Source organism: Fomitiporia mediterranea (assembly GCF_000271605.1).
Source record: "Fomitiporia mediterranea MF3/22 unplaced genomic scaffold FOMMEscaffold_1, whole genome shotgun sequence".
Taxonomy (NCBI): domain Eukaryota; kingdom Fungi; phylum Basidiomycota; class Agaricomycetes; order Hymenochaetales; family Hymenochaetaceae; genus Fomitiporia; species Fomitiporia mediterranea.
The window spans coordinates 7,988,533-8,006,293 of NW_006760386.1; the positions used below are offsets into that span (position 1 = coordinate 7,988,533).

Here is a 17,761-nt window from a genome sequence, read left to right on the forward strand (position 1 = left end):
CCCTCCTACCCTCCTACCCTCCTCCCTCCTCCCTCCTCCCTCCTCCCTCCTCCCTCCTCCCTCCTCCCCTCCTCCCCTCCTCCCCTCCTCCCCTCCTCCCCTCCTCCCATCCTCCCATCCTCCCATCCTCCCATCCTCCCATCCTACAACCACAACCATAACCATAAAGACAATAAACACAAACATAGCAGCAACACATACACGAACGGATAAATAAATACATTATTGACGATTGACTGTGTTGCCACATATTGACATCACCGGGTCACCGACAACGCGCCGCACGTCTCGGGCTCACACGGGCGTACCAAGTGTGTCTATACATGTCTAAACATAGTCCTACTACCATCCACCATCACTACTGCCCATCAACAAATGCATAGATGTTGATAAAGTACTTGATATTCACCGATGGAGTCGGATATCCTCGTTCATATTCACGGCGGCCGTACTCATACAGTAGACTTGGCAAAAGTATCTAACTTCCTTTGCAATAAGTTGCATAGCGCTGGATTGCATTGCATTGCGACCATCACACCGTGGTCCATTCGATTCAATTATCTTCGAACGTGTGGTAAAAAAATGGAGAGAGTAAAGTACCTCGTAGTAGATTACTTGAATAGAATTACAACGGCAAATGCTATAAAAAAAGCAAATTCATGCGCGCGCGTTCAACATTTAATGACAAATTTAAGGAACAGAAAAGAAAGAAAAAGGTTAAATGACGGTAGTAAAAGAATAAAACATGACAAATGCCTGAACGAAAAGAACAATTCGTCACTAAGCACAACTCCATCCAGGAGGAGTAACGGGAATAATGAAACTCAGACTTACGAAGAAGTAAACGAAACTGGTGTATATGCTAACATTCCCATTACCGAGGATGGCTTGTGAAAGAAGATCACGAGGGGAGGAAATGGCGATGAATGATGAACGACGAGCGATGAGCAGTAACAATGATGGCAGATGGGATGGGATGGAGAGACGAAGAAACGGCGCGAATTCGTGAGTGACAGATACGGATATCATGATGGAGACGTGATAGACAAAGAGGACGAGATCGAGAAAGCTGAACAGCAGATGAAAGGCTAAGCCAAGACAGGAGCGGAAAGGACGATTGCGAGGAGCGATGCGATGCGATACGAGAAGCGATGGCAATAAAGGACGAGGTTCCATAGATAGGCGACAAGCGGCGACGTGTACGCAGGTGAAGCGATCAACATGCAGATGCGAGGGAGAGAAAGGGCAAAGTGAGAGGAAGCAGAGGAGAAAGAATAAGGCGGCGTGATTCGTGAAGGCAATGACGAAAGAAACGAACAGAGAAAGGCGAAAAGGTCGTGGACGAAATGGTATTATAGTATCCCTGAATCTTTCAGCGCATTCTGTAATATCGTTTCTTTCACAGCCGCAAACACCAGTCGTATATTCCCCGTATCTGTCGCTTGTGTCAAACTGATAGTAGTAGCAGCACGAAACATTAGCAACTGAGAGTGATCCGCATAACCAGGTAGTACTCACTGAGGGTATACACTTAACCGCGCCCTGTTCGCCTGCATGAACCGCCACAAGATATACTTCGCCGCTTTGTTGATATCCGCCCCACCTGTGTACTCTGGGAAATACTTCTCTAATGGCACCTTCGGCAGTTTGCTCTTGAACACGTCAATCTTATTGAGGAATAAGATGATACTTGTTCGTAAGAACCATCGCGAGTTGATGACCGACTCGAACAGCACCAAGCTCTCCACCATCCGATTCTGGCCCGCCTCCTCCAACAGCACCTGGTCGTATTCCGATAGTGCTGTGCAGAATATGATCGATGTTACGCTCTCAAAGCAATGGATCCACTTCTTTCGTTCGCTTCGTTGCCCGCCGACGTCGAACATGTGTATACTTAGCTGACCCATATTGAATCTCGTTTCCACAATCCCTGTCGATTTCTGTCGTGCACGTAATACATCCGTCTCCGTTGGCACATAACCCGGTTTCCCTATTCGTCGCACCTCACTAAAGAAGTAGCTTGCCGAGTCCATTAAATAAAATTCACTGCTGTGATCCATGATCTTGGGGATTATAGGATCACTCCAGAGTGCATCGATAGCAGCCGCCACCTCTTCGCTGAATTCGCCCGTCGCAGTTGCGGCATTGGCGCCAGTAACGGAGGATGATGCGGCGGTTATTGATGAGGGAGGGTCGACCTTGTACGCCAAGATCATATCCGCATGGGCGCGATTCGCGGGTAAGACGGGGTCGATAGCGAGCTTACGCATGGCGAGGACGATGGCCTGAGCGCTCTCGAGAAGATTTCGGTAGACGGTTAGACGATATGCTGATAACTCCTCGCGGGTGTATCCATTTTGATGGATGATCTTCATCTGCTTCACAATCGTCGACTTGCCCGACTCTCCGCTCCCTAAATGAACATCAAGTGAAGTGAGCAAACTATCGCGGAGGAGTGAACAAGGGGTGGACGGACCAAGTAAGAGGATCTTGCATTCCTTTCTGAACTTTCGCGAGTCTTCCTCGATCTGCCTGTCGATCTCATCTGAGCGTTCTCTCTCTGCGCGGTCCTGGACGCTTGCACAGGCCCCCATAGTCGCTGCGGCGCGGACAGGGCGCGGGTGTCGGCTGTATGCTCAGCGGCGGCGGCGATGTCTATAGAGTGTCGCAGTGAAGGTGGTGGTGGTGGAGGGGAGAGAGGAAAGATGCGGCGGTAAGGGTAGTTGTCGGAAGAGGAGGAGTAAAGGAGGAAGAGGCGGTGAGAGCGAGGGAAGGGGGGAGGAGTGTAATTAAGACCCAGAAAGGCAGGGGATAGATAGATGATAGATGAAAAGCTAAGTAACTCTCGCGACGACGAATGTGTGATGGCCGATTCTTCCGGCTCACATACGCACACGCTCACCCAGGTGTGGTCCGCGTAAGCAGGAGACGTTCCCGCTCGGCGTCGGCAACGGGTGATTGAAAGGGATGAGAGCACACACATACACACACGGGCAGGGGCTTTGTGCAAGTGGCAACACGAGTCGGACAGAGGTGACGCGTGGCGTTACGTTGGCCTAGTCGGGTTGTATGAGCGAACGAACGACTCCTAGTTGATTGTCCTGTGCTCTCGTGCTGTCGTTGTTGTCTATGTCGTCAGTCGATGCTGGCAGCAGCAACCAGGAAATAGGGATGGAGAGGAGAGAAGGACGAGGAGAGAGAGGAGGAGATGCCGAGGCGGGTGTTTGCCCGACGAGCAACTTCATTTGTCACAGCCACCGCCTTCAGTAGACGTTCTGCCTTTCTGGGTCTATCGCACGTGATGTCCTCACGACCTTGTGTCCCTTTCGCTACCTCTTTCATTTGATCTTTCCAACCTTCCTGTGCGTAGTTTTGACGCGCGCTCTCCCAGTCGGTCTCGCCTCCAACATCCCTGCATTCTCAGATGAATGGCGTTTATCGCTATTCCTACTGTTGCACTGGTGCAACTTGTGCAATGGGCAGCAACAGATACGGATAGACTGTACCCGATCAGGCACATCGCCCGAAGCCGTTATCAGCCCGGAAGAGGAATAAGTGATCGATCAGCTCCAGACTGTCCTGTCCTGTCCTGTCTTCGGTAAATTAAAAATGAACCTGTACTAAGGTTCTGTCTGACAGCTGTCTCCTCTTCTCTCCGACACGCTCACTCAGCATTTTTCTTTTTTTTCTTTAATCTCTTTCTCACCAAATCTGCTCGCGGCTATCCATGTCTTCACAGCCTCAACAGTGCATTATTGTTTCCGAATCGAATATAAATATATACTTTCACGAGTTCACTACGAAAGAGAGCAACTCCGGTAAGTCCTTTTATATTCATAATTCTATATACGCATATGTGCCGCGGGACATCCGTCGCCACTCGGAATGGGCCATGGCATGATCGCACGACGAGTACGACAGCACTCGCGTCTCCGTGCACGTCGCACGTCACTCATCAATCGTGCCCCATTCCACCTTTACAATTACCCGCCAACAACACGAAAGCCGCAAGCGCATGTACACAGACATGTACTCATATGAGCCAATACATATAGCGCCATCCCTGACCACACTCGTTTCATTATCCTCCCTCCACCCGCCAAGGACTCCCTCAACGCCACTTCACCGCAGCGTAATATTAGACCGGATGCTCGGGACGAGCTCATCATCTCCTCATCTCATCCTTTCACTCCGGTGTACTCGATCCGAGTACTGGCTCTTGCGTTGGTAATCGCTTTGTCCGAGTCGTCATTACATCATGTCATCTCTCTGTCAAGCCAACAACAAAAAAACTGAATTCCTTTACTATCATGTCTATAAATCTCCCAACTCGGGGCCATAATTAATATTGCTGTCTGTCCAACTGGCCGATCACCACGTCAATCATAGATCCAAGAATGCCCGATCGAGGAAGCCTCTGCGTCTCTACCTACCCTTCACTTTCTGAATTCTCATGCGGAGCCGACCGCAGACTTCAACGCTCAACATTCAAAAGCACCGACGTCAACAAACTGAATTGCTGAATACACGCCACCAGAGCAAGAGAGCATAACATGTCATCCTAGGTAATACACACTCTTTACTCTATCTATTCTATAATATCCGATCATTTACGACATGACAAGAATACACGTACGCGTCAACCAAGTCATCTTCATCAACTCCACTGCTAATACACACGTCTCTATGTTTTCCCTCTGTAAAATAGCGTGCAAACAACAGACAGTCCTTGGCAACTGTCCACACCTGTCTGATCTCGTTTCAGCCATACACTTCCATGTGGGTCGCAGAAGTATATGCACGAAAAAAGAAGATGCCTTACATACGTCTTCGTCATTCGATCACTTTCGGCATCCTGTGTCAAAACACCGCGATCACAAGCAAAAACAGACCAAGCGTGCACTTCTATGTAGGATACAAAAGCGTGCAAAGGAAAACGCTTTACTTGTGTCCTCTGATTGCTTTTGGTAGCTGGTGCATAAATACTGTATGACTAGGCACTTCCGTGTAGTTTCCAGAGTATACAAAGACTAAAAGAGAAAGATCCCATTGATTCTGTCAGCCTGTATCTAAGCACTGCAAGGGTATGACAGTAAGTTCTCTGATCTTATTTCATCTGTACATTAACACACTAGAACACACACTGTATATAAATATTCTAAACATAGCGATAGTAATTTTCTTTCAGTTTCAAACTGTTGTTGTGAAAGCTCTGTGATATTCATAATCATCTCAATAACTAAATAACACAATGACTTCACCTAATCATCATATATGAACCACTTCGGCTCACTTTCAGAAAACTATTAGAAAGTAGTGCCGCCTATAGCATTGCTGCCAAAGCCTTCAAACTTTCCGCCACCATGAACACAATAGTGTTTTGAGTCAACCTCGATTATCTCTCCTTTTTGTGATATGAGCTCCTTCCACTCTCTCCACCCGCTAGAATCTGCTATACAGTTTATTTCCTTTGCATCATTAAGCAAAGTGTTTACCCAGAACACTCCAACGCTATATGTGCCACTTCGGAACCTGTGGCGTCTCTTCAGACTAATCCACAAGGTTACTAGGTCTAATAAAGTTGTTGATGTATCTTCTGCTGCAGGAAGATATATTTTTTTCACTGCATACGCTAGCTTTGCTGTATCTGTATGTGTGCACACAATACTGTATATTATTTAATAGATAAACCTTTTCATAATATGTTTCTAAATGACCTACCTTACTGCAACTGGCAAACCTTCCAATTCTCCTTCTGTTGCATCGACATCCTCACGACCAAAAACTGTACCAACAGCTACATATTCAACTGTAGAGCTTGATGGGTTTTGGCATTTTATATAAACTTTCCAAGCAACAGGCTTGCAAGAAGATTCCTGATTCAATCTTCCAGTGTGCTTTCCTACAATATTATTACCATCAAAAGCGGCAACAATAATACCCAGAACTTTATAGTCCTTGATTTTACTAATGTGTTTTTCTTTCACTTCATAGTGTCCAAACATACTGCCATGCTTTTGGCTCATCTTTATAGACTTTGATCTGCTGAGACTAATGTAGACTGTGGTTGCCTCTTCAATATCTATACAGTGTCTCAGGTCTTATACAGTTATATACTGTTTACTTTGCTTATGGAAGCAAGAAAGCAATGTTATAAAATTTGTTTCTACATCAACGATCAAAAAACATATTTGATGGTGAACCACAAGACAGGTCTTGACCTCATTTATTTGATAAATGAGATATTGTTCAGCAAAACGATACTGTATCAGAGCAAAACACAGTATCGGACCAGAAACTAATAAGATCTGCTATTGATTAGACACAATTTCGTCATTGATGAGTGGACTATATTATGTAATGCATTACAGTGTGTCGTTGTGAGAAACTATTCCGTTCCGTCATTTCCCGTGTTTACTGTAGTCATGTAGCATCGTTTCTCGGGCAGATCCAACCATAATGCACAAATTCACGCCACTGCGTAGCCTCTGTAACACCAGTACGAGCACTCTTGTGAGCCGTTCTAATACTTCTCGGCAGTGGCATGCCCGGAAGTTCAGTGGGATGAGTACTTCTGGCCTGTCCCCAACACAGATCGAAATACGCGAATCGATACAAAAAATATGCAAACAATTTCCGGACGAATACTGGGCGGAGAAAGATAGGCAAGTTTGACGTCCTTCATGAATAAACATTCATATTTGTAAGGCATTGATTTGATGATTAGCAAGTCAGAATACGCAGGCGATCTTCATCGCGAACTTGCAAAGGCAGGGTATCTAGGCATCTGCATGTATAGTATAATTAATTCCGTTACATATTTAAATTGTATAATACGCATTTAGGCCAACCGAGCACGGAGGAACAGAGCTTGGCATCTCTGAGGCAACAATAATGATGGAAACAATTTCCGAATCAGGAGCAGGTGTAGCCGGTTGTCAAACAATTCATGCAAAGTTGGTGATTTATTTGATTCTTGAAACTCGACATTACTCATTCACGTAAAAGTGTTTATGCCACTGTGCCGATATTGCGCTTTGCTTCCACGGAGCAAAAGGGTCGCTACCTACCAAAGATCATTAACGGCAGTCAACGCACTTGTTTTGGCGTTACAGAGCCAAATACAGGACTTGATACACTGAAGCTACAGACAAGAGCGGAGAAGTTTAACAATTCAAATGCAACGAAGCGTCGCTACCTGGTCTCCGGACAGAAAATGTAATACTTCTCTCGAGGGCACATACAGCTTTTTAAATGCATGCTTTCAGATGGATAACAAACGCTCAAGCCGCCGAGCGCATGGTCCTTCTCGCACGTACCACTCCGCTTGAGCAACTCGACACAAGTCATTTGAATAGAGGCCTCTCGGTATTCTATTGTGACTTTGCAAGAGGAAAAAGAGAAGGTAGTATCCTGGTCCAACCTATACAGAAGATGGGTGGACGTGCAGTTGATGCAAATCAAGTAGGTTTTTTTCTCACTTACACGCTTGATTATTAATTCAACGCGTTTTAGGTCTACTTTGACAACTTTGAAATAGACGAGAATGATCTCAGTCAGTCCTCTCTCTATTTCAACACCTACTTAATCTGCTCAATTTCTTCGCATTTTCAGTCGGTTCAGAAGGAGAAGGATTTAAGATCATTCTCCATGGCATGAAGTACGTCTACTTAATCTTCATTTCCAGTTTTCACATTTCTCTTCCACCTTATTTTTGTTATTAGTGCAGAGAGGTGCCTACTCGCCGGAGAAGCGCTGGGACTCGGATATGCCGCCTTACGTCGTGCGACAGAATACGCAAGAGTAAGGCGTGTCTTCAATCGAACAATTGGCCAAAATCAGGCTATCCAACATCCACTTGCACAATCTTGGTGTGCACTCGAGGCAGCAAAGATGCTTACTTTACATGCAGCACGAAGGTGCTTTCTTCATGGCTACAGCAAAACGAGGCATCTTTGACTAATACCAAGTTTTTGACAAAATCTTAGGTTTGATGAGGTTATTGGCATTAGCAACTATAATCAGTCCAAAGACAATACTTCTCATGCAGAAGTAGGTGCTCTCTGTAACGCAGCAAAGTACATTGCTGCAGAAGCAGCATTTGAAGCTTGCGAGCGAGCAGGTACATAGTGTCTCTGCTCATTCTATTTACCTATACATTTTAATCGATTGTAAACATACACAGTCATGACTCACGGAGGAATGGGTTACGCTGCCGATTTTCATGTCGAAAGGTATAAAATTGGATCATTGGTGTTAACATACAAAAGCAATGGTTACTAAAACAATTCAAACAATAGATACTTACGAGAATCGTTTGTTCCACGCCTAGCTCCAGTCTCGCGTGAGATGATTCTGAATTTCATTGGACAGAAGGTCCTTGGATGTGAGCTTTTGAGTCTTTCCGTCTCTCATACTGTTATAGAACTTCTTGTTTCCAGTACCAAAGAGCTACTAACGGAACTGTCCTTCTAATGTATGCTGATTTGTACCTTTTGCTTAAGCAATGAATTATTAGAGGAGTATGGTTGCTTTGTATTCCTAGGTACAAACCTGTACTTGAGGTACTTTGTATTATATTGATTCAAACACTGAAATAGTTCTGTACTGCAAAGCCACAACAACAAAGTGGAAGCAAGAAACAGTACACCTATTACCTGGGATTGAGTCTTATACTAACCATGCTGGTGATACAAAGCCAATCTCACTTGCAAACAAAACTTCTCACTCTATAGGCATAAAGCAGATAAATGAAAGTGTCCATATTTTATTGTCTAAACTATGTGTATTAGGTGTAGAATTACCACTACTCTTTTGATGATAAGTAATATCATTCCTACATACACTGGAACTAGTAAACATCTTGATCTCTTCTCTCAAAGGAATGTCCCTATTCCAAATAGGATGATATATGTTTCCTGACCCCCTTTACCATCATCAACACTTATCACTTGATCCTTTGTAATTGAATCCAACACTGTCCATGATTCTGAGGCAAAACCATTAGAGCTCTATCCTTTATTTATCAAATCAGCTATAATAATTTTTGCCAGATAGAAGCATCTGTGCCTGTATTTATCTACTTGATACCTATCACAATGATTTTCTGTAAAGATATAAGCAAAGAACTGTTTCACTTAGACTGGTTGCTTCATATTAAACACAAGACAATAATTTGTAACATTAGGAAAAAGTCTAAATTCTTGTATTACCTTATAAAGTGTGTAAGGATTTGATTTACTGGTTTGTATTTTATTATTACTACATTACTAATTGTGTCAGATCATTACACAGTAGGACCCACAAGTGTATATATTCTTATTGTAGTTAGTTACACTTCCTCCTCATGTATCTACATGTGTACCACCCTATAAAAGACAGTATCAATTGCTGAGTAAAGGGGATTCTTTTCCCCTGACCCCTTACTCAAGTACTAGGTTATCCTAGTTAGTAGTTAAGTGAACTAAGGGCAATTAGAATTCTCTTGTAAGGAATAGTGAGTTTCCTTACATATTTTTGACTGTACCCACCTAGTATCAAAACCCCTTACTGGATGCTGAGGAACTAAAGGGTCTGATCAACCCTAGGTCTCTCTTGTTGTCTAGTACCCCTCAGGAATTATTAGTGAGTAAAGTTACAATTTTCGAGTAGAAACAGAGACTACTTACTAGATTGGCTCCTAGTAGGTTCACAATGCTTTAGAATGCTACAGAATGCTTCTGGAACACATTAGCACATATTAATATAGACTAGTACTGAATATGCTAGAGGTTTACATTGATTGGATGGGTTGAGGACCAGGCATCTATAAAGGTAAAAAGGAACAAACAGGTGTGTATTGAGTTTACAGGTAATGGACAATAAGATTATCCATTAGATATTGATTACAATGTGGCTGCCAAGCCTTGACAGACAATTCCCAGAGGGTACCCAAGTCTGGATATTAATACTAACATGCTAGAGTATAAGACCTTGTCCCTTGTAGACTGGAGGCAACCTAATGAACTTATTCCAGGTAATAAGTCCTTGTCTACACAAGGCTGAAGGCACCCTGATAAACTACTACATACTAGTAATGTAGAACTAAGGCATGTAATTGTACCAGTGTATATAGTTAGTCAAATATACACTGTAGAGTAGAAACTAGTAAGTACTCACACTACTAGGCTTGCAGAAATAGTAAATAGTAGTACAAAGAGTGAAGACACTCAGGCAATTAGATTCAAGGATTCATCTAATTGAGTACAGAAGGTCAGGTTTAAGGATTCAACTGACCAAGTACAGGCAATTGAGCTTGAGGATTCACTCAATTAATGTAAGGCTACTAAGTTTGAGGATTTACTTAATAGAGAACAGGTGATTGGTTTTGAGGATTCAGCCAGTCAATTAACAAAAGCAAGTATACAGGAAGATAGTATAGATTCTATTATACATATAGTTAGTATTAGTAAGAGTGTGGATGAGTATCTAGTGAGTGTACTTACTTTAGAATGGAAACACATTGACAATAGTAATATAGAGGGCAATTAGACACCTAAGACCCTTTTAGACAGTGAAGAAAGCAGCCAGGACTCAGAACACAAGAGTAACAAAGGCTAGGAGAGCCAGACATTAAAACTACAGAGATTCAATAAGGAACAAGACTTCTAGAAGGTAAGTAAGACCTTTAGACACATTGTAAGAGCCAGAGTAATTGAGATAGACATAGAACATGTCAGCCCATTCCACAGTTCGATAGACATTAACAATTTGAATAAGAGAACATACAAATTTGATAGAATGTATCAGGAAGAGGAGAAAGCAACTCCTTTATCAAACAAGAGTAGACTCAATAGTATAGTAACAGAAAAGTGTAAAACACTTCAGGCAGGCAATAGAATGAAAGCCAGACCTACTATAGTACCCACAGACAATAGAGATCAGAACTATTGATACAAGAGTGTAGAAGAAACACTCAAGAGTCCAGACAAACAATTGCATTTGTAGAAAGCAAAAGGAAAGTATAAAGTAAGAGGAATATACAAAGTGTAAGGAACAGAATGAAACCCAGAACTGCTAGGCATTCAATATGATTGTGAAATTGATTCAGACTATCCAAGCAAAACAGACCTTGTATTAACAGAACAGTACTTTGAGGATAGCAAAAGTGAACACAAATTGGAACTACAAGGATTAGTACTTGATTTAGAGAGTGAAAACCAAGTATACACTTACAAAATTGAGTGTTTAACCTCATACATGGTAGATATCAACTACACATTACACAGAAGCAATGTACAGGAGTACTACAATGGATACAACACTCTAGCCAGGTCCAGGAATAAAAGAGAAAGTGAAATACCTAGATATATACAGTCTTAAATAGAAATACCAAGTTTTTCAGAGTATTAGAGCATACATTACATTAAATTAGTGAACAAACAATCCTATAGTAATACTTTACAATTGAAAGCAGTCCTAGGCAAGGTATACACTAGTAGTATTAGTGAGAACAATATTGATTCAGAGTGTAGCAAACTACACAGTTCAAAGCTATATATTGAGTATAGTAAGTATAAGAATAGCTCAAGCTGTAGTTCAAGAACAAACAATGGACACAGGCATAGCAAAGCACTGAATAATGTTCAGAAAGGTAGATTTGTATCAGTAAGACCTTCAGAGAGCCTAGTAAAGAATAGTTATGTATACAAAGTAATTCAGAGCTCTAGGAGACAGAAAAAGGGAAATTTTAACCTAGAATCAGACCCAGACAGTAATAATTCAGATTCCTCTTCATCCAATGACAATAATCAAAGTAATGCTTTATTCAAACTGTCAGACATCAACTCAAGTGATACTGAAGCTACTAAGAAGTGTAAGAAATGCTTGAGGAAGAAACAGAACAAAGAACTCCTTAAATTAAAGATACAGATGTACAGTACAGAACCAATAGCTCCTACAGTATACTCAGGTGAACCAGACTTGCAGAAGTATACAAAGTTTGTTATTGAAGTCAATCAGTACATGAAATAATCAGGACTTCATCATTTCCCTAAGAGCCAAGTAGGGATAATGCTAGGTTTTATTAAGGGAAAAGTAATAAAATTCTATTTACAAAAGATTGTAAACCATGAGTATAGATGGACACTTGCTCAAATCTTTAGAGGACTTATGGACTTTTGTTTCCTATCCAACTTTACTGAAATACTGTAGAAAGAGTTCAATACTTTGAAACAAGGTAATAAGAACATTCAGGATTATTTGTATAATCTAGAAATGAAAGCTACAAATCTAGGAAACATTTCTCAGCAAGAATTGACTAGACAAGCATAGTATGGATTGAATTCTAACTATCAGAGGCAATTACAATTAGATTGCTTGAATCCAGACACTGTAGATTACTCTATCTTTAAGGATAGGCTTGAGAGTATTGAAAAAGCAAATGAATCCATAGGAATCAAATGGTACATAGATTCTAGACATTAATTTCATCTACAAGAACACAATAATGATTCTTAGAGTGATTATTTGTATACAGACAGTTCTAATAATTCAGGAAATGATCAAGACACTCTATAGGATAGTAAAAGTGATGATTCTAATCACAGTAACTCTAGTCAGGATACTATACATACAAGTAGTGCAAATACTAAAGGAAAGGATAAACAATAGTATCAAGTATTAAGAAATGAGGACCAGCACTATCAAAAGTAAGGAAACTATCAGAGAACATATGCTACAGGTTTCAAACATTATTCCCAATTGAAATTGGATAAAATAAGAGTGAAAGGACTATGTTTCATTTGTGAACAAGATGATCACTTAGCCAGGAATTGTCCTACTTGTAATATGATCACATTGAACAATGTGTAGAATGATAGTTCATTATCTAGTAATATTAGTATCAATTACTCTACTATAGATAAATTAGCAGACAACTTGGACAGTAAGAACTACATAGAATTAACATCAAATGACAGCTATGATACAGATTACAAGATATCTAGTGGATTTCTACATGTTTTATTGATTTGGATACCTTATAAAGACAATACTGAGGATTCAGTAATGGAACTAGAGTGTTCTACAACAGAACACAAGTTCAGACATGTGAACTATACATTTGAAAGGGCAAATTCAATATCTTTAAGACCCTATGAGACTACAGTACTTAGAAATCGAATTGCAAACAAGTAGAACTGTATGAAATGGTACTAGATACATATATTAAGGTATAGACAATTGTATACAGTATACAATAACATTTCACACTTGAGAGCAAAGGCATACAGTATGGAAACGATTTTGTATCTCTACAAATATGTATAGTACATGGAAAGGACTAGGAAACATGTATACAACCATTGTTTCAAGGAATCTAAGATGCTACAGGCACAAGGCAACACATATATGGACACTTCAGAGACACTACTACTAATTCTTAGAGCCACAAATCAAAACAATGCTCTTAAGAAATACAGGTTGTTCACAGACAACAAGAATGTGTACTAGGACATTAGGAAAGGACCTGAGAATGTTAGAAGATCAGAATATAACCAGCCAGATAGTATTATAGTTTATAAGGCAATACAAATAGTAAACTGTACAAGTAGGACAATCTATCAAGTATTACTAAACTATAAAATACAACTACTCTTGGATACTAAGAAATATTTCAATCTAAACAATTCACACAGGTATTCTATTAAGTTAGAAGACTAAATCACGCATTGAAAGACAGACATTAGCACATTAAGTAAGGAAAAGTGTATATACATTAAGAATAAGATGATACTACTCTAGAATAAGTATCAGGCATGGAGATACATTGATAGTAATAGAAAGACACAGACATATACATACACAGTTGATTCTATTCAGTACAGGAAGGTATTTGAAAGTAAAGAACTGCTACAGACATTTTCAGGACTAGTAGAATGTTCAGTCAGTCAGGCATATTGATTCTACAATATTAGAACAGACACTTCTAGCTTCAGGATTGAAGATACAGTCTATAATGAGTATGATTGAAGGAATTCACATAGAACAATGTTCTATAAGGTACAATTGAATGTTACACTATGAAACTATTCAGTTCATAATGAAGAATTGTTCAGAAACGTTAGAACCAGCTTAGAATGTAAGGATATATTGTACAGAACACAGTTTCAGGAAGACATAAGGTATTACATTGTGAAATACACTTTCAGACAGTTAGAATTCATTGGAATAGACTCAGGATACTTTATTAGATGTATTATAAACATTACAGACACTCAAACAGATGTGCTAGCACACATATACTTAGGTTACATAGTAAGAATCAGGTTATTCAAGCTACAGGATGACAATTACAATCTACAGGATGTAAAACTACTACAATCTATGTATCAGAATGACAGTAAGACACTACTGAGATTAGGAACAAACACACATTGTATGGAACAAAGTACAGAAGCCTAGAGGGCAACTTCAAGCTAGAGAACAGGTTCAGAACCTAAACAATCTACACAATCTGCTCAATGTGCTCAAACAGATTATCACACCACTTCAAGGGAAAGTGAAGGCAATACACATACAGCTAGTAAAGATCAGAGTAATAGTGAATTAGTAATGATCAAACAGACTATTTGAGTATACAAGCATAATACTTTAATACTACAGAAGGAAATAGAGTATTAGGAAGCTCTAGAACATCTATTAAACAATAATACAGTTCAATCTACTCTAGGAATGAGTAGTTACAATCAGTTTGAAGTATGAAAACATGTAGAAGACCTCTCCAGACACTCTAGACAGGTTTCAGAACTATACTAGACGTTTTACACTGAAAATGAAGTCATATTTTAATGAGAGGGCAAGAGGCACACACATTGTATTGTATACACACTCTTTGAGCATACAATCATGTTTGAACATACAATTTTCTTACTTGAATTGCTACAAAATGATTTTGCAAAGAACTTTATAGTACTAGATAGTATCAGTACTATAGGAAACAGGACACACAATAGGTACATAAGGAAGGAATACATTAGAATAAAGACAAGAACACAGAAAGACAGGAAGTCAGTACTAGAACACATTGATCTACACATGGATTTGTCAAATGAACAGAGAATTGGCAGCATACACTCAGGACTTCAGGCAGCACTACTGTACATACAGACAGGACATTTTATTGAGACATACATAGAACAATATAGTATACAGACAGTTACAGTACTCAGGAAAGTAGAGAACAATAGTTGGACACATTGTGATAGAACATTACACTATAAGACATTGAAAGTATACTCAGATGATTCAGAAATTGAATCAGTTGACTTACAAAGACACAAACAAGTTGAGACACAAGGAAACAGTATGAGAACACAGTAGGACATTCATTGTACACAGAGATACTATACATATATACACATATCTAGTAATATTAGACTCATACATTATGATCTCATTGAATTCAAGACAATATTCTCATTCAAAGACAGATATTACACTCTAGGTTACACTCTGTAATTAGTATTTAGACATTGAGCTCAACAGAATATTCAGTTTTGTATCACAGTTGGTTATTGTATGTAAAAGAGTACACATTTGGAGACATTCTACTAATACAAGCACAAAGTATTACATTTGCAGGAACTAGTCTATTGGAAAAATCAAGGACATAGCAGAGGAATTTTAGAATACATCTCTGCTACCTATTATTGTATAACTATTCTACAGAAGCAGAGAAACATGCAAGGACAGTTAGAAGCCACAACACTAATACATTCTATTGAGGAAGAAGGCTATAGCTTTGTTGATCAGGGATTTACCTCTGTACTTCCTGAAGATGTAGGAGAAGAGAATATTTGCAATTACTATACTGTCAGAATTTCTACTTCTATACATATTAATCTATACTGTATGTCTCAGAATACTCAAGAGCTAAAACACTATATCTCCCCAGGAACTCTACTGATTCCCTTTAAAAAGTGTTGTATTAATAGTAATAATCAAGAGGCAACTTTCCTACTAATTGACTATACAGTAATATTGACTACATTTAATTCTATTAATGTTTTATCTAGTTTTACATGGTTTGGAACCATGCTACTCACTGTCTAGAACACTACTACTGTCTCAATACTCACCAGATTGACTTTGGATCGGTTCAGAGAGGCAGTAATACATTACAAGGATGTTTCCTATACATATAGGTAAGGTATTTTATTATTTACTCATTACTAACTGTTACTTTTAAGTAAGTTTTCTGCCATTTTTACTGATTTTTAGTATTTAGGACTAAATACTAGAGGGCAAGTGTAAGGATTTGATTTACTGGTTTGTATTTTATTATTACTACATTGCTGATTGTGTCAGATCATTGTACAGTAGGACTTACAAGCATATATATTCTCATTGTAGTTAGTTACACTTCCTCCTTATGTATCTACACATGTACTACCCTATAAAAGACAGTATTGATTATTAAGTAAAGGGGATTCTTTTCCCCTAACCCCTTACTCAAGTACTAGGTTATCCTAGTTAGTAGTTGAGTAAACTAAGGGTGATTAGAATTCTCTTGTAAGGAACAGTGAGTTTCCTTACAAAGTGTAAGCCTACTGTATAGCTTACTATAGTTCTGAGGGTTCTGAGAGTTCTGCTCCAGAACTCTCTCATACAGTCTTAGACTACACATACAGTTCCCAATCCTGAGCCATGTATATAGTCTCCTTTTTCACTCATATTATACATTCCTTTAGCTTGAGCCAGTTTCCTTTCTTCTCTAGTATATAAAACTTATGTCTACACCTTTGTTATACTAGTTCTTATTTACTGACTGTAATAAAGGTGTGTCTTATCATGTATGACCAGTTCTTGTTTACTGACTGTAACAAAGATACCTTTGTCCTGTCAGTCTTTGTGTGTCCTACAATCTTTAAGCTTAGTGTTTAGTACTCTACTAGTACTGTTCTACTTTTTTTTTAACATTGACAAAGTAGTCTTTGTTACAGTATGTGTTAGTAAGGTTCTACTAGTCTTTCTAAACACCTTCCTACTATTAGTAAGGTTCTGACCTTCCCAAACACAATTCTAACATTACATTGGGAAAAAGTCTAAAAGGTTATATTACAATATAATGGTGTGAAAAAAGTAAAAAAAGTAAAAAAAGTAATTTACATATTATCAGACCTCGATTTATGATAAAGTCATATAACATTGTATAATGTACTATAAGGTTTATGAATGTAATAAAAGTACATAAGGATAATACCCCTTTAAAACATATAAAATGTATAATATCAGACCTCCCTTTTTTGAAAGGTATTATAAGGATTTCTGTATTTCAAAAGGATAATATATGTTTCTAATGTTTTACAGACTATATATAGTTATTATTTCTTCTTGATAATAATTTTCCTTTACATCCATTCATTATTACTGTTGTTTTCATAAATATTGTCACACATACAATTCGTGATTTTCGTCACACTAAGTACACTCAAATACAAAATCTACTATAACTCAACTAATACTTAACCAAATTACATGATCTAAGTTGTAAAAATTATACTTTTGAAGTATCTTTCATATTCCAGAAAAAATAAAGTAAAATGAGCAAAATTTGAGTAAGATACAACACAATATGTGAGTTTTCCCTATATTTCATGTATATGAGTTTTCCTAGCCCCTAAAACTGATTGTACAATACTATAAACTGTACTAAATGAAGAATATAACTTTATTGTTAATTTACATATTGAATTCTAACTAGGATACAGAATACACATAT

General features: G+C 39.1%; 2 protein-coding genes across 2 annotated transcripts; one reads left to right on the forward strand and one right to left on the reverse strand.

The window, feature by feature from the left end:
* Positions 1-726: 726 nt before the first annotated feature.
* Positions 727-3,211, reverse strand: FOMMEDRAFT_144302 (G-protein alpha subunit). Its single transcript, XM_007262263.1, has 3 exons — positions 2,477-3,211; positions 1,519-2,413; positions 727-1,452 (listed from the first exon to the last, which is right to left on the reverse strand). The coding sequence occupies exons 1-3, from the start codon at positions 2,592-2,594 to the stop codon at positions 1,353-1,355; spliced, it is 1,113 nt and encodes a 370-aa protein (XP_007262325.1). The 5' UTR covers positions 2,595-3,211; the 3' UTR covers positions 727-1,352.
* A 3,353-nt stretch (positions 3,212-6,564) lies between these two features.
* On the forward strand, positions 6,565-8,458 carry FOMMEDRAFT_131175 (acyl-CoA dehydrogenase NM domain-like protein; the record flags this gene model as incomplete). The annotated part of the gene is made up of 12 exons (XM_007262264.1): positions 6,565-6,665; positions 6,728-6,793; positions 6,846-6,956; positions 7,009-7,218; positions 7,269-7,464; positions 7,516-7,555; positions 7,615-7,716; positions 7,754-7,919; positions 7,989-8,122; positions 8,186-8,234; positions 8,301-8,386; positions 8,442-8,458. 12 exons carry the CDS (start codon positions 6,565-6,567, stop codon positions 8,456-8,458), a joined length of 1,278 nt encoding a protein of 425 aa, XP_007262326.1.
* Positions 8,459-17,761: the final 9,303 nt, after the last annotated feature.

Coding starts and splice junctions, on each gene's coding strand:
- FOMMEDRAFT_144302 (XM_007262263.1), bottom strand. CDS start 2,594: ATGGGGGCCTGTGCAAGCGTCCAGGACCGCGCAGAGAGAGAACGCTCA. Junction 2,414..2,476: donor ATGCAAGATCCTCTTACTTG/GTCCGTCCACCC, acceptor ATGTTCATTTAG/GGAGCGGAGAGTCGGGCAAG. Junction 1,453..1,518: donor CGGTTAAGTGTATACCCTCA/GTGAGTACTACC, acceptor TACTACTATCAG/TTTGACACAAGCGACAGATA.